Source organism: Trichomycterus rosablanca, chromosome 20, assembly GCF_030014385.1.
Source record: "Trichomycterus rosablanca isolate fTriRos1 chromosome 20, fTriRos1.hap1, whole genome shotgun sequence".
NCBI lineage: Eukaryota > Metazoa > Chordata > Actinopteri > Siluriformes > Trichomycteridae > Trichomycterus > Trichomycterus rosablanca.
In genome coordinates, this window is record NC_086007.1 from 2,497,083 (window position 1) to 2,512,500 (window position 15,418).

At 44.2% G+C, this 15,418-nt stretch overlaps 1 protein-coding gene across 1 annotated transcript in view; it reads right to left on the minus strand.

Annotated features, from left to right (window-relative positions):
• Positions 1-15,418, minus strand: part of clstn2b (calsyntenin 2b) — a 198,502-nt gene that overhangs the window by 101,380 nt on the left and 81,704 nt on the right. The window contains exon 2 of the mRNA XM_063016464.1: positions 12,577-12,699. Coding sequence (XP_062872534.1) covers positions 12,577-12,699 — 123 coding nt within the window. The remainder of the gene's footprint in view (positions 1-12,576; positions 12,700-15,418) is intronic.

A 15,418-nucleotide genomic window follows, 5' to 3' on the forward strand; every position in this document is an offset into this window, starting at 1 on the left:
GCCCATTAATAAGAGGCTGCTTTCACTCTTTTAGAAACGCTGTCCACTGCATTTTGAAGTGTGTCTGTGGGAATTTGTGTACATTCAGCCAGAAGAGCCTTTATAAGACATCAGGCACTGATGAGTGCTCTGCAATCAGAGTTCCAATTCATCCTGTAGGTGTTTGATAAGGCGAGGTCAGGGCTCTGTGCAGGCCACTAGAGTTGTACTTGGACTGATGATGCTGTGTGCACAGGGGTACAGATATACTGTAACAGGAAAAGGTCTTTCCGAAACTGTTGCCAAAAAAATTTAAGACAATTACTGACTGTAGTCCATCTGTTTTTCTGCACACAGTAGCGGTGTTGGAGTTTTTAAATACCGTGTCCACTCACTGTCCACTCTATTAGACACTCCTACCTCGTCGGTCCACCTTGTAGATGTAAAGTCAGAGATGATCGCTCATCTATTGCTGCTGTTTGAGTCGGTCATCTTCTAGACCTTCATCAGTGGTCACAGGACGCTGCCCACGGGGCGCTGTTGGCTGGATATTTTTGGTTGGTGGACTATTCTCAGTCCAGCAGTGACAGTGACGTGTTTAAAAACTCCAGCAGCAGTGCTGTGTCTGATCTACTCATACCAGCACAACACACACTAACACACCACCACCATGTCAGTGTCACTGCAGTGCTGAGAATGATCCACCACCTAAATAATACCTGCTCTGTGGGGGTCCTGTGGGGGTCCTGACCATTAAAGAACAGCATGAAAAAGGGCTAACAAAGCATGCAGAGAAACAGATGGACTACAGTCAGTAATTGTAGAACTACAAAGTGCTTCTATATGGTAAGTTTAGCTGATAAAATGGACAGTGAGTATAGAAACAAGGAGGTGGTTTTAATGTTATGGCTGATTGGTGTATGTATATATAAATGTATATATATATTTTTTTAACTGAATGGGCACAAATCCCCACAGACATACTTCAAAGTCTCGTGGGAAGCCTTGTTATAGCTGAAAAGATCACACAGAGGTCAGTCTATTTTAACACTGTGTGTTTTCGAAATGGGACGTCCGACAAGCTTGCTGTTTCACGTTATATTAAGAATCTGTGCATTATTTAATACTGAAGTGGTGCGACATGTATAGTGTGCATCCACAAAACTGGGTTTGGGAAAATAGGACAGGACCTGAGACTCTGCACTTGAAATGTGGAGGACTTTTTGGGCTCCGAGCAGGTGGATTCAGGCAAAAAAAAATGCTTATAAAGAAATAAAATATCCAAGAAATATAAATGACACAGACACTCGAGGATTCATCAGTCACAAACATAAACGACTAAACACTTCAGACAAAATGAATTCACTCGATCGATTTACTTTAAATACACTGTCTCTACGGCTGGTTTATTTTTATTTGATGCACATAATTCTGTATCAAAACTGAAAAATACAAAATAATCCATCGTAGCTTAAAGGGATTTAGATTTCCCCGACAGCGGACTTAGAACAGAGCCTTGGGGGATCCCTGAAGTAACCGGCTCACCTGAGCAGGCGCTTATCTGCCCGTTCGAAATCTATCAACTCCCATTCCATCAAATCCAGTCTCACTTTCGACTCCTAATAGCCTCATTTTATTCGAAATACTCGTCTCCAGCACGCCTCTCTATCTTCTCTAACCCCTCTGTGTTCCAGTCTGTTGCTCAGGGGACCGTCTGTATCCCTGTCAGTTCATCTGCTCTTTGATAGATGCTGCTGAGCATGCTGGGAAAGGCTGAAGTTGCATTAGGAGGAAGCACATGAGCGCACAGCTTGTTACAGAGAGAAAAAAAAGCCTCCAGAGAGCGAGCTGGCAAATTAAGCTAATGTGCTCCAAGGTTTGGGTCAGCATCCGTCAGCATCCTACAGCGTCATACAGCATCTTACAGCACATCTTACAGCATCCTACAGAATCCTACAGCACATCTCACAGCATCCTACAGCATCTTACAGCATCCTACAGCATCTTACAGCATCCTATAGCATCCCACAGCATCTTACAGCCTCCTACAGCATCCTACAGCATCTTACAGCATCCCACAGCATCTTACAGCCTCCTACAGCATCCTACAGCATCATACAGCATCCTACAGCATCTTACAGCATCCTACAGCATCTTACAGCATCCAACAGCATCATACAGCATCCTATAGCATCCTACAGCATCCTACAGCATCATACAGCATCCTACAGCATCCCACAGTATCTTACAGCATCCCACAGCATCTTACAGCATCCTACAGCATCCTACAGCATCTTACAGCATCCTACAGCGTCGTACCGCATCCTACAGCGTCCTACAGCATCCCACAGCATCTTACAGCATCCTACAGCATCCTACAGCATCTTACAGCATCCTACAGCATCTTACAGCATCCTACAGCGTCTTACAGCATCCTACAGCGTCTTACAGCATCCTACAGCATCTTACAGCATCTTACAGCATCTTACAGCACATTTTACAGCATCCTACAGCATCCTACAGCATCCTACAGCATCTTACAGCATCTTACAGCACATTTTACAGCATCCTACAGCATCCTACAGCATCCTACAGCATCCTACAGCATCTTACAGCATCTTACAGCACATTTTACAGCATCCTACAGCATCCTACAGCATCCTACAGCATCTTACAGCATCTTACAGCACATTTTACAGCATCCTACAGCATCCTACAGCATCCTACAGCATCTTACAGCATCTTACAGCACATCTTACAGCATCCCACAGCATCCTACAGCGTCCTACAGCATCCTACAGCATCCCACAGCATCTTACAGCATCCAACAGCATCCTACATCATCCTACAGTGTCCTACAGCATCTTACAGCATCTTACATCCTACACCATCCCATAGCATCTTACAACATCCTACAGCATCCAACAGCATCTTACAGCATCAAACAGCATCCTACAGCATCCCACAGCATCTTACAGCATCTTACAGCATCCAATAGCATCCCACAGTTTCCTACAGCATCTTACAGAATCCCACAGCATCCTACAGCATCTTACAGCCTCCTACAGCATCTTACAGCATCTTACAGCATCTTACAGCATCCTACAGCATCTTACAGCATCTTACAGCATCCTACAGCATCTTACAGCATCCTACAGCATCCCACAGCATCTTACAGCATCCTACAGCATCTTACAGCATCCAATAGCATCCCACAGCATCTTACAGCCTCCTACAGCATCCTACAGCATCTTACAGCATCTTACAGCATCTTACAGCATCCCACAGCATCTTACAGCATCTTACAGCCTCCTACAGCATCCCACAGCATCTTACAGCATCCTACAGCATCTTACAGCATCCTACAGCATCTTACAGCATCCTACAGCATCTTACAGCCTCCTACAGCATCCCACAGCATCTTACAGCATCCTACAGCATCTTACAGCATCCTACAGCATCTTTCAGCATCTTACAGCATCCTACAGCATCCTACAGCATCATACAGCATCCTACAGCATCCCACAGTATCTTACAGCATCTTACAGCCTCCTACACCATCCCATAGCATCTTACAACATCCTACAGCATCCAACAGCATCCCACAGCATCTTACAGCATCCTACAGCATCTTACAGCATCTTACAGCATCCTACAGCATCTTACAGCATCCTACAGCATCTTACAGCATCTTACAGCATCCTACAGCATCTTACAGCATCCCACAGCATCTTACAGCATCCTACAGCATCTTACAGCATCCAATAGCATCCCACAGCATCTTACAGCCTCCTACAGCATCCTACAGCATCTTACAGCATCTTACAGCATCTTACAGCATCCCACAGCATCTTACAGCATCTTACAGCCTCCTACAGCATCCCACAGCATCTTACAGCATCCTACAGCATCTTACAGCATCCTACAGCATCTTACAGCATCCTACAGCATCTTACAGCCTCCTACAGCATCCCACAGCATCTTACAGCATCCTACAGCATCTTACAGCATCCTACAGCATCTTTCAGCATCTTACAGCATCCTACAGCATCCTACAGCATCATACAGCATCCTACAGCATCCCACAGTATCTTACAGCATCTTACAGCCTCCTACACCATCCCATAGCATCTTACAACATCCTACAGCATCCAACAGCATCCCACAGCATCTTACAGCATCCTACAGCATCTTACAGCATCCAATAGCATCCCACAGTGTCCTACAGCATCTTACAGCATCCCACAGCATCCTACAGCATCTTACAGCATCCTACAGAATCCCACAGCATCCTACAGTATCTTACAGCCTCCTACAGCATCTTACAGCATCCCACAGCATCTTACAGCCTCCTACAGCATCTTACAGAATCCCACAGCATCCTACAGCATCTTACAGCCTCCTACAGCATCCTACAGCATCTTACAGCATCCTACAGAATCCCACAGCATCCTACAGTATCTTACAGCCTCCTACAGCATCTTACAGCCTCCTACAGCATCTTACAGAATCCCACAGCATCCTACAGCATCTTACAGCCTCCTACAGCATCTTACAGCATCTTACAGCCTCCTACAGCATCTTACAGCATCTTACAGAATCCCACAGCATCCTACAGCATCTTACAGCCTCCTACAGCATCCTACAGCATCTTACAGCATCCTACAGCATCCTACAGCATCCTACAGCATCTTACAGCATCGTACAGCATCCCACAGCATCCTACAGCATCTTACAGCATCCTACAGCATCCCACAGCATCTTACAGCATCCTATAGCGTCCCACAGCATCTTACAGCATCTTACAGCCTCCTACAGCATCTTACAGCATCCTACAGCATCCTACAGCATCCTACAGCGTCTTACAGCATCTTACAGCATCCTACAGCATCCTACAGCATCCTATAGCATCTTACAGCATCTTACAGCATCCTACAGCATCCTACAGCCTCCTACAGCATCTTACAGAATCCAACAGCATCCTACAGCATCCTACAGCATCTTACAGCATCCGACAGCATCTTACAGCATCCTACAGCATCCCACAGTATCTTACAGCATCCTACAGCATCCCACAGCATCCTACAGCATCTTACAGCATCCCACAGCATCTTACAGCATCCTATAGCGTCCCACAGCATCTTACAGCCTCCTACAGCATCCTACAGCATCATACAGCATCTTACAGCATCCTACAGCATCTTCTAGGGTTTTTAGATGTGCATACATGTGTGGATGAACAGAAATGGAAATGCATGTAAAAGCTTTGCGGTACTGACTGTAGCCTGTCAGCATAACGACGAACCTGAAAGAGACGTTTATTTTGGGACTGAATGCTTGGAACACACTGTTGTGACTGAAAAACCTTTACAAATTTTACTTATTAAATTTTGTTTATTGTGGATTTTCTCAAAATCAAAAACAGATCCAGAAAGACCTCAGCTTACGTCGTTAATTCATTCCAAGTCTCACGGTTTAATTGCTTTTGATTACAGTAAGTCTTACTAAGTTTAAACTCTTAATAAGTTTAAAAAGCATGTAAAAAGTCTTTTGAAGTAATAAAAGGAAGAGAAAATGCCAATGGCAACCAATTAATAGGGACAGGAAGAGAGAGTAATGAGTGGAATGGAAACACATCTCAGCAAAACTGCTAATGCTAATTATTGTTTTAAATTCAGCCAGACTGAATTTTGCTCTTTGACGAAATGATTTTGAACTTTTTTTATGAAAGCACAGCACAGGAAAATGTAAAGTAGTAATAAAGTGCTGAACAATTCAAAACGTCAGTAAAGAAAGTTAGATTCCTACTTCTGAAAATTAAATTTAATTATAAACTAAAATCTATTTTTACAGGATTTAAAAGCCACGTTTTACAGGACTTTACAGCCACGTTCTACAGGACTATACAGCCATGTTTTACAGAACTTTACAGCCACGCTTTACATAATTTTACAGCCACGTTTTTACAGGACTTTACAGCCACGTTTTTACAGGACTCTACAGCAATGTTTTACAGATGTTTACAGCCACGCTTTACAGAACTTTACAGCCACGTTTTACAGGACTATACAGCAACGGTTTACAGGACTATACAGCCATGTTTTACAGAACGTTACAGCCACGCTTTACATAACTTTACAGCCACGTTTTTACAGGACTTTACAGCCACGTTTTACAGGACTATACATCCATGTTTTACAGAACTTTACAGCCACGCTTTACAGAACTTTACAGCCACGGTTTTACAGGACTTTACAGCCCCGTTTTACAGGACTATACAGCCATGTTTTACATAACTTTACAGCCACACTTTACAGAACTTTACAGCCACGCTTTACAGGACTTTACAACTACGTTTTTACAGGACTCTACAGCCATGTTTTACAGATGTTTACAGCCACTTTTTACAGAACTTTACAGCCACTTTTTACATCACTTTACAGCCACGGTTTATAGGACTTTACAGCCACGTTTTACAGGACTTTACAGCCACGTTTTACAGGACTTTACAGCCACCCCCGGTAGTTACGCCCCTGGAGAGACTGTTCCTTTTTTTTTGGATCGCACTGCTGAGGTTTCTACATGAAAAGCTTGCCGGTGTGATCCATCTGTGCAGATAAGAATTAACCTCTTTTCTACTTACAATCCAGTGTTCAAGGTATTTATTAAAAGAGTTTTTCCACCACAAGACGCTAGTTTGTGTCACCTGTGCCTGAATCAAGAGATAAAGAGTCGACTCAAAACGGTTCAATGAACATGACGATGACTTCACTGTACTTAAACGGCCTCCCCAGTCTCTAGATGTGAATCTAATAGGTCACCGTGAGAGATCTGAAGCTGCAGCGCTCCCATCGCTCGAGGCCGCTCCGAGACTTTTCCTCGTACTCGGTGGCAGTATGGTGTTCCTAATAAATTGCTCAGTGAGTGTAGAGTGTATAAAAGTATAATGTGTGTACAGTACATCCAGACTACAGCGGGCTCGTTAAAAGCCGCCCCTCGGCTAAACTCTCTCCTCTCTTCTGACTCCATTATCTTCGGAAGCAGGGCACCTCTAAAAATCCACTTCCCTGCACCAATTTGAATCATTTATGTTCGGGAGCAGAGAAGCAGCCAGCGACAATAATTCTAACAGGCACCGAGAGCGAAACGCAGCGGTGATGTACGGGGTCCCGGAACCACTGTGAGACTAAAACTACTTTTATTTTAGGCAGCGTTATTAAGGCTTATCTGAGAACCAAAGGAAGGACCAGCGAGAGTCCAAGCTGATAAATATTGAAGATTACCAACCAACACTAGGCCGTCTGAACTTTTGATATACTACATACCCTGCTTATTTATCTGGGCTTGGGACCGGTACTGAGAGAGCACCGACAAGTGCACTTCTCAATAGCTAGGGTAAGATTCAAACCCTGGATTTCAGCAGTAGTGGGCTAGTGTATTTTACCGCTACATACACCGATCAGCCATAACATTAAAACCACCTCCTTGTTTCTACACTATCAGCACCACTTACCATATAGAAGCACTTTGTAGTTCTACAATTACTGACTGTAGTCCATCTGTTTCTCTGCATGCTTTGTTAGCCCTTTTTCACCCTGTTCTTCAATGGTCAGGACCCCCACAGGACCACCACAGAGCAGGTATTATTTAGGTGGTGGATCATTCTCAGCACTGCAGTGACACCGACATGGTGGTGGTGTGTTAGTGTGTGTTGTGCTGGTATGAGTGGATCAGACACAGCAGTGCTGCTGGAGTTTTTAAACACCTCACTGTCACTGCTGGACTGAGAATAGTCCACCAACCAAAAATAGCATCCTGTGACCACTGATGAAGGTCTAGAAGATGACCGACTCAAACAGCAGCAATAGATGAGCGATCGTCTCTGACTTTACATCTACAAGGTGCTCTGTAGTGGTCCTGTGGGGGGTCCTGACCATTGAAGAACAGCATGAAAGACTACAGTCAGTAATTGTAGAACTACAAAGTGCTTCTATATGAGTAGTGGAGCTGATAAAATGGACAGTGAGTGTAGAAACAAGGAGGTGGTTTTAATGTTATGGCTGATCGGTGTATATTTTATAGAATTGATTTGGGTAGCGCTGGGTTTGATTCCACGACCGGGCATCCAGGGTCCTTTCTGTGTGAGGTTTGCATGTTCTTCCCGTGTTCGTTTGAGTTTCCTCTGGGCGCTCTGGTTTCCTCCCACAAGTCCAAAGACATGCAGAAGTTGTTTTAGAAGTTGAACTTAATAATTGATAAAGGAGAGGTGTCCAAATATATTTGGGAGTTTACTGTAACTACATACAGTATATCTGTAGGATGCTCAAATACCACTTCAAACTTCTAGTACTGGAACACTCGTCTCTGTGGGTACTTGACCTGTCAAAATGACCTAACTGCTCAACTCAACTGCTCAGGGTTATTTATCTTTATGGGCCCCAGTTATCGGCCCCAGTAAGCTTCACCCAGTAAAAAACATTCAGTACAGGTTTGACTTGAGGCCGCATTCCTCTCTTTGACTTTTCATTACCCGTGAGCCGTGTTTGACCACGACCGAGTGATCGGTCAGTCGTTTCCTCGCCCTCCGGCTTTGCTTTTAAGTCGGTCACGTAAACAGTGTCATTCCAGATCTCAGAGGGAGGCGCCACCTCACCCGCCGCGCTGACTGATGATCGACGAGGCGGTCACTGATCACCGGGCCTCGCTTCATAGCTTCAGTGAAAACGAAATCATGGGAAGTCGTGGTGGGTCCGAGTCCGAGCGGCCGTAGCTAGAGGCCGATTATCACTCAGTGCAACCGCGGTCAGGAACTCCAGCAGTGGACTATAAATAATTTTTTTTTAAATACTCTTTTTTACCTCAGTATGGACACTTTTCCAAGTGTTCATACATATAAGTGTGCTCACCACACTGCTCTGTTACCGCTCTATACCACTCTGTTACTGCTCTGTTACAGCACTGTAAATGCTCTGTTAACTCTCTGTAACTGCACTGTAATTGCTCTGTTACAGCTCTGTTACATTTCTGTTACAGCTCTGTAACTGCTCTCTTACCTCTTTGTTACAGCACTGTAACTGCACTGTAACTGCTCTGTTACTTTTCTGTTACAGCTCTGTAACTGCTCTCTTACCTCTTTGTTACCGCTCTGTTACAGCACTGTAAATGCTCTCTTACCTCTTTGTTACCGCTCTGTTACAGCACTGTAAATGCTCTGTTACCTCTTTGTTACAGCACTGTAACTGCACTGTTACAACTCTGTTCCTTTCTGTTACAGCTCTGTAACTTTTCTGTTACAGCTCTGTAACTTTTATGTTACCTCTTTGTTACCCCTTTGTTACAGCACTGTAAACGCTCTGTTACAGCTCTGTAACTGCTCTGTTACCTCTTTGTTACCCCTTTGTTACAGCACTGTAAACGCTCTGTTACAGCTCTGTTATCGCTCTGTTACCTCTCTGTTACAGTTCTGTTACCGCTCTGTTACAGCTCTCTTACCTCTCTGTTACCTTTCTTTTACAACTCAGTTACCTCACTGTTACCTCTCTGTTACCGCTCTGTTACCTCTGTTACAACTCTGTTACCTCTCTGTTACAGCACTGTAACTGCTCTGTTAGCTCTTTGTTATCGCTATGTTACCACGCTGTTACAGCTTTGGAACCGCTCTGTTACCTTTCTGTTACAACTCTGTTACCGCTCTGTTACAGCTTTGTAACTGCTGTTACCTCTCTGTTACAGCTCTGTTACTGATCTGTTACTGATCTGTTACAGCTCTGTTACAGCTCTGTTACCTCTCTGTTACTGCTTTGTTACTGGTCTGTTATCGTTCCATTACAGCTCTGTTACAGCTCTATAACTGCTCTGCTACCTCTCTTTTACAGCTCTGTTACGCTCTGTTACTGATCTGTTAGCGCTCCATTGCAACTCTTTTACAGCTCTATAACTGCTCCGCTACCTCTCTTTTACAGCTCTGTTACCTCTTTGTTACAGCTCTGTTACCACTCTGTCCGTCCCTCAGTGGAAGAGGAATATATAGAACCATCCCTGAGCAGATATTATTCTGGACGCTGACCATACTCAGCACAACAAAAACATTTCAGCAGCGCCGAGGTAATCTAGGTTTTCCCACCTGGACCGGTGGCACCAGGCCCGGCGCGCACAGCTGGCACATCAAGCCTCGCTGGCTGACGGCTCTGTAGAAAAGAGCTTGAAAGTGCCGCGTGCTGGAGGAGGAAATAAAACACGGGCGGAGAGCTCAAAGCAAATAACGTCGTGTAAAGTGTCTCTCTGTTTTCATGGCAGCTTCCCCCCGAGGATGTTCTTCACAAAGCTGCCACCTGCGACCGCACAGAGCCGCCGCGAGAACACCGGGAGGACTTCAGAGCGCGCCCACTTACTGCCAGGTACCGCACTGCCTGCAGCCAGGAAAATCAACTGAACGGCAAGAGTACCCATTCAGAATCAAATCCACAGCATAATGAAGAGAGCAAAAAATCAAGGGGTCTGAATAGTTTCTGAGAGCTCTGTATGTATGTGGACAAAAGTATATGGACACTTCTTCTAATCGCTGAGTTTGGATGTATTAGTTAGAAGCTTTTGCCTCCTGCAGGGAAGAAGCAACATGCCAGAATCACTACCGGTCAACAACTACCCTGCTGCACTGGACAGCTTCAACAACAACAAATGTCCACGTCTGTGAGGCGGGTCCAGCTCTGAGTCCGGGTCCGATTGGATGCGGCTGGAGGAAAATGAATTAGTCAGTGTGGCAACAGCAAACAGCTCCATCAGCAGCACACAAAGGAGAGAAGAAAATAATACAAGGAATGTTTAAGCACTAATTCTTATCCACCGTCTTCTAAATCTAAATGGCAAGAAGGGGCGGGGCACGGTGGCTCGGTGGGTAGCACTGTCGCCTCACAGCAAGAAGGTCCTGCGTTCGATTCCCGGGTGGAGCAGTTTGAGTCCTTTTTGTGTGCACTTTGCATGTTCTCCCCATGTCTGTGTGGGTTTCCTTCGGGAGCTCCGGTTTCCTCCCACGGTAAAAAGACATGCAAGCGATGCAGCGGCGACCTGGTTTAATCACAACGGTTTTCCAAAGTACCTAGGTGCCCATGTGTTTTTATTTATAATTAAGACCCTAACTAATTCACAGCTGCAAAAAAATCACAATATTATGTACAGTCGACAGTTCCCACAAATCTGCAGTCTTGCATTGAGAAATGTTTCCCCTTGGTGGATCCTTTTTTATACCAGTTGCTTATTGTGGAATGCTTCAAAACACTTTTTTTTAAAAGAGAGCATGAGCACCTCATGTTCTGTTCTAGATCATTCACCCTCAGTTAGCGGTTTTGTGGACCTGGGTTTGATCCTTGTCTCCAGCTACTATCAATAAGGATTTTGCATTTGGATGTTCTTGGATTTTTTGGGTATTTTTTATACATTTGACACTTCTGTTTTGCCTTTGTTGCAAAAAATTGTAATCTTTTCCTTCCACTTTTGTTGTTTAAATAAGAATTTAAGAGAATGAACACATCACAGATTCTTCTTTTTATTGCATTTTACGAAATGTCCCAACTTTTCTGGAAATAGGGTTTGTAATACACTAATAATAACAATAACAATAATAATAATAATACACTAATAATAACAATAATACACTAATAATAATAATAATAATAATACACTAATAGTAATATAATAATATAATAATAATACACTATTAATAATAATAATAATAATAATAATACACTAAAAATAATAGTAATAATAATAATAATAATAATAATAATACACTAATAATAATAGTAATAATAATAATAATAATAATAATAATAATAATACACTAATAATAATAACAATAATAATAATCTGTTTCCTATTCTGACTCACTCTTTAACAAGCCGGTGTGAAGAAGCGTCCGGCATCATCACACCTGCCGCAGGAGGCGTGTGCCGACCCGCCGCCCTGCTCGGCCAGTGATGGAGTCGTGTGGTGGGTGATGTTATGAACTCCTGTTTGTTTAGGATTTAGTGTGTGCAGCTACAGAGGCAGAAGTACAGAACGTCTGAGTGGAATTTTTTGTATCTCCATGACGATTAACTGAAAACTGCTGAATAGAAGCTGTCAAGTAGCACGTACGAGTGTGTGATGACTAACACGAGTGTGTGTGTGTGTGTGTGTGTGGAAGCGAATGACAGCTGACTGCATGAAAATTTTTAAATTAAGTGTGAGGGTGTGATAAGTTTTAACGTCTGTACCAACACACACACACACACACACACACACACACACACACACACACACACAGTTCATGCCTCGGGCAGCCTGGCTCTTGTATTTGGATGCAGATCAAAATGCAAGTAAATTTCGGCACTAAATAAACACCAACTGGGAGGCTTTAAGATGCCAGAGCCACACACAGTGTGTGTGTGTGTGTGTGTGTGTGTGTGTGTGTGTGTTGTGTTCCCATATTTGTGTATGTTTTTCCATCCTGTTTGCTCACCAACATGCATCCTTCGCCAAATGTATGCAGACGCCCAACCAGGTGAGCTAGTGGTGAGCTAGAAGCACACACACACACACACACACACCTGCCAGTCTTACCTGCGTATGGAACAGGCGCATCCTTGTCCAGGGCCACCAGAGGAGGGTCGAGCAGAACCACGTCCGTGTTCTCTGTGATCACACCCCGGTACGACGTCTCGATCCACGGCTTGTGTTTGTTCACTGGAACACAGAAACGTTTGGTGTCATTAACAAACATGAAACACACACACACACACACACACACACACACTCCGGAGCTCCCATACCCCTTTTCCACCGACGCGGCACGGAGCCCGTTCCGGTTCCCGAACTTGACTTTGAACCGGTTCCGCGTGTTTCCACCGGAAAAAAGAGGTTCCAGACAGCGAACTAGCGGGCCAATCTGGCACCACAGAATACTTGGTTTTTCAGCCCGAACCGTGACGTAACCTGTGGGCGTGTCATGTTGTACAGCATAGCGACAGCAACAATGGCGGCGTCAGCTGGGGTCTCGTATGGAGCTTAATGCTGCATTTTTATCTTTTAAAGTTCACCTGATTACATTTTGAGCCAGTTTGCCGCTGATATTTTTAAAGCGCCTTTAAAAAAAGATGAATTGTGTGATATGACGTGGTAAAAGTGACCCGGACAGAACGAAACACGCTTAACGTGAAAAATAAAGCGTGAAGCTTTTTCAACTCCCCGAGCTGCATAAACACCACACGTGTAAATCCGGCTAAACACAGATACATGTTGTATTTTATAGTAGATTTGATGTTTATTTCACACAGATGTTTGTTCGTCTTGTGGAACTTTAGTGATCTTTCACCGCTCGAGTCGAGCGCTGAGCAAATCGGCTATTTACGCCGAGAGTCGCGGTGAAACCGAAGCACAAAACGCTTCTCACGTCAATAAACTAAAGAAAACAACAACTGCGACAAACACGTCACGTCTTCTAATCACCGATTGTTAGATCGATGCTTTTTACATAAAAACAAACATCTGTAACAGCAGCACAAATGCTCACACATAATCCACACACTCCGCCATGATATTACTGCTCTTAACTTTCATTAAGTAAAGCCCACCGCTGATGACGCAGCTTGGTTCTTAAAAACTGGTGGAAACGCGCGTCGGTTCTCTACAGAACACCAAGGTTCAGAGAAACCTGAACAGAACCAGTTCAAGAACCACGGTTTTTTTTGGTGGAAAAGGGGTAACACCCAGAGGAAACCCGCTCTACACAGACACGGGGAGAACATGCAAACTCCACACAGAAAGGAACCGGACCGCTCCACCTGGGAATCAAACACAAGACCTTCTTGCTGTGAGGTGACAGTGCTACCCATCAAGCCATTCCAAATACAGACATTCCAAATCTAACAACATTAATATAAAGTTGAACCAATTTGCTGCTATAACAGGCTCCACTCTTTTGTAATTCAGGTAAGTCAAAAAAGCATGACATGAAGGCCTGGTTCACAATCAACGTTCCAATTCATACCATATTTGTTCAATGGGGTCATGAAGTATATACATAATTATAATAAAGGAAGGGCGGCACGGTGGCTCGGTGGGCAGCACCGTCGCCTCACAGCAAGAAGGTCCTGGGTTCGATCCCCAGGCGGGGCGGTCCGGGTCCTCTCTGTGCAGAGTTTGCATGTTCTCCCCGTGTCTGTGTGGGTTTCCTCCGGAAGCTCTGGTTTCCTCCTACAGTCCAAAAATCATGAAGTCAGGTAATTTGGAGACACACCGGAGCTTCTGGAGGATCCCAACCCACACAGACATGGGGAGAACATGCAAACTCCACACAGAAAGCAACCGGACCGCTCCACTCGGGAATCGAACCAAAGACCTTCTTGCTGTGAGGTGACAGTGCTACCCACTGAGCCGCCTTATTCTAATACTAATAACCTTAATATGAAACAATTTGCTGCTATAACAGGCTCCACTCTTTTGGTGGTTTGTGAGATTCACAGTCAACATTCCAATTCATACCACATTTGTTCAGTGGGGTTTCTAAAGTATTGGGACGCCCTTTCTAATGACTAAATCCACGTGTGTCAGCCACAGCAGTGGCTAACAGGTGGAATAAATCAATTATATAAAGGAAATTATATGCTTTCAACTTGGTGCAACAGTTTAGGGAAGGACCTTTCCTGTTCCAGCAAAGCAAGCTCTATAAGAACAAGAACAAGAGCCCTGACTTCAGCCCCACTCAACAGCTCTGGAATGAACCGGAAACATCAGCGCCCAGGCTTACAAACGCTCTCATCTTTTGACTGAATGGGCACAAATTCCCACAGTCGTACTTGAAAGTCTAGTGAGAAGCTTCTCAGAAGGTCAGTCTGTTTTAATAGCATTTGTTTTTGAAACAGGACGTCCAACAAGCTCATGGTCAGGCATCCAGATACTGAAAACTGAGACCATTAGAACTGATTTGCAGCAATAACAGTCTCATTACATCCCAAGCCTGGTGTGAAGTGTGTGCACACTTGACTTAGCTCAGAGGTTAAGGTACTGGACTAGTGATCTGAGGGTTGCTGGTTTAAGCCCAAACCTAAAACTTCACCAAGCTGCCACTGTTGGGCCCCTGAGCAAGGCCCCTGACCCAGAACTGCTTGCTCTATATTCAGGTTTGGATAAAAGCGTCTGTTCAAATCTGTTGTATTTTATTTTGAGCTGAATGGATTCTTTAATATTTTTACGAAAAGCCTCGATAACACGACACATGAAATATTCAACATCACAGAAATCCCACCTGACTTTCCTACAGCTCACACACACACACACACACACACACACACACACACACACACACACACTGTAACAACATTACTGTCTGATTTCTACTGAGAATATTTGGCCCATTTCATTTCACTAAGGTTTTTACCACACACACACACACACACACACACAC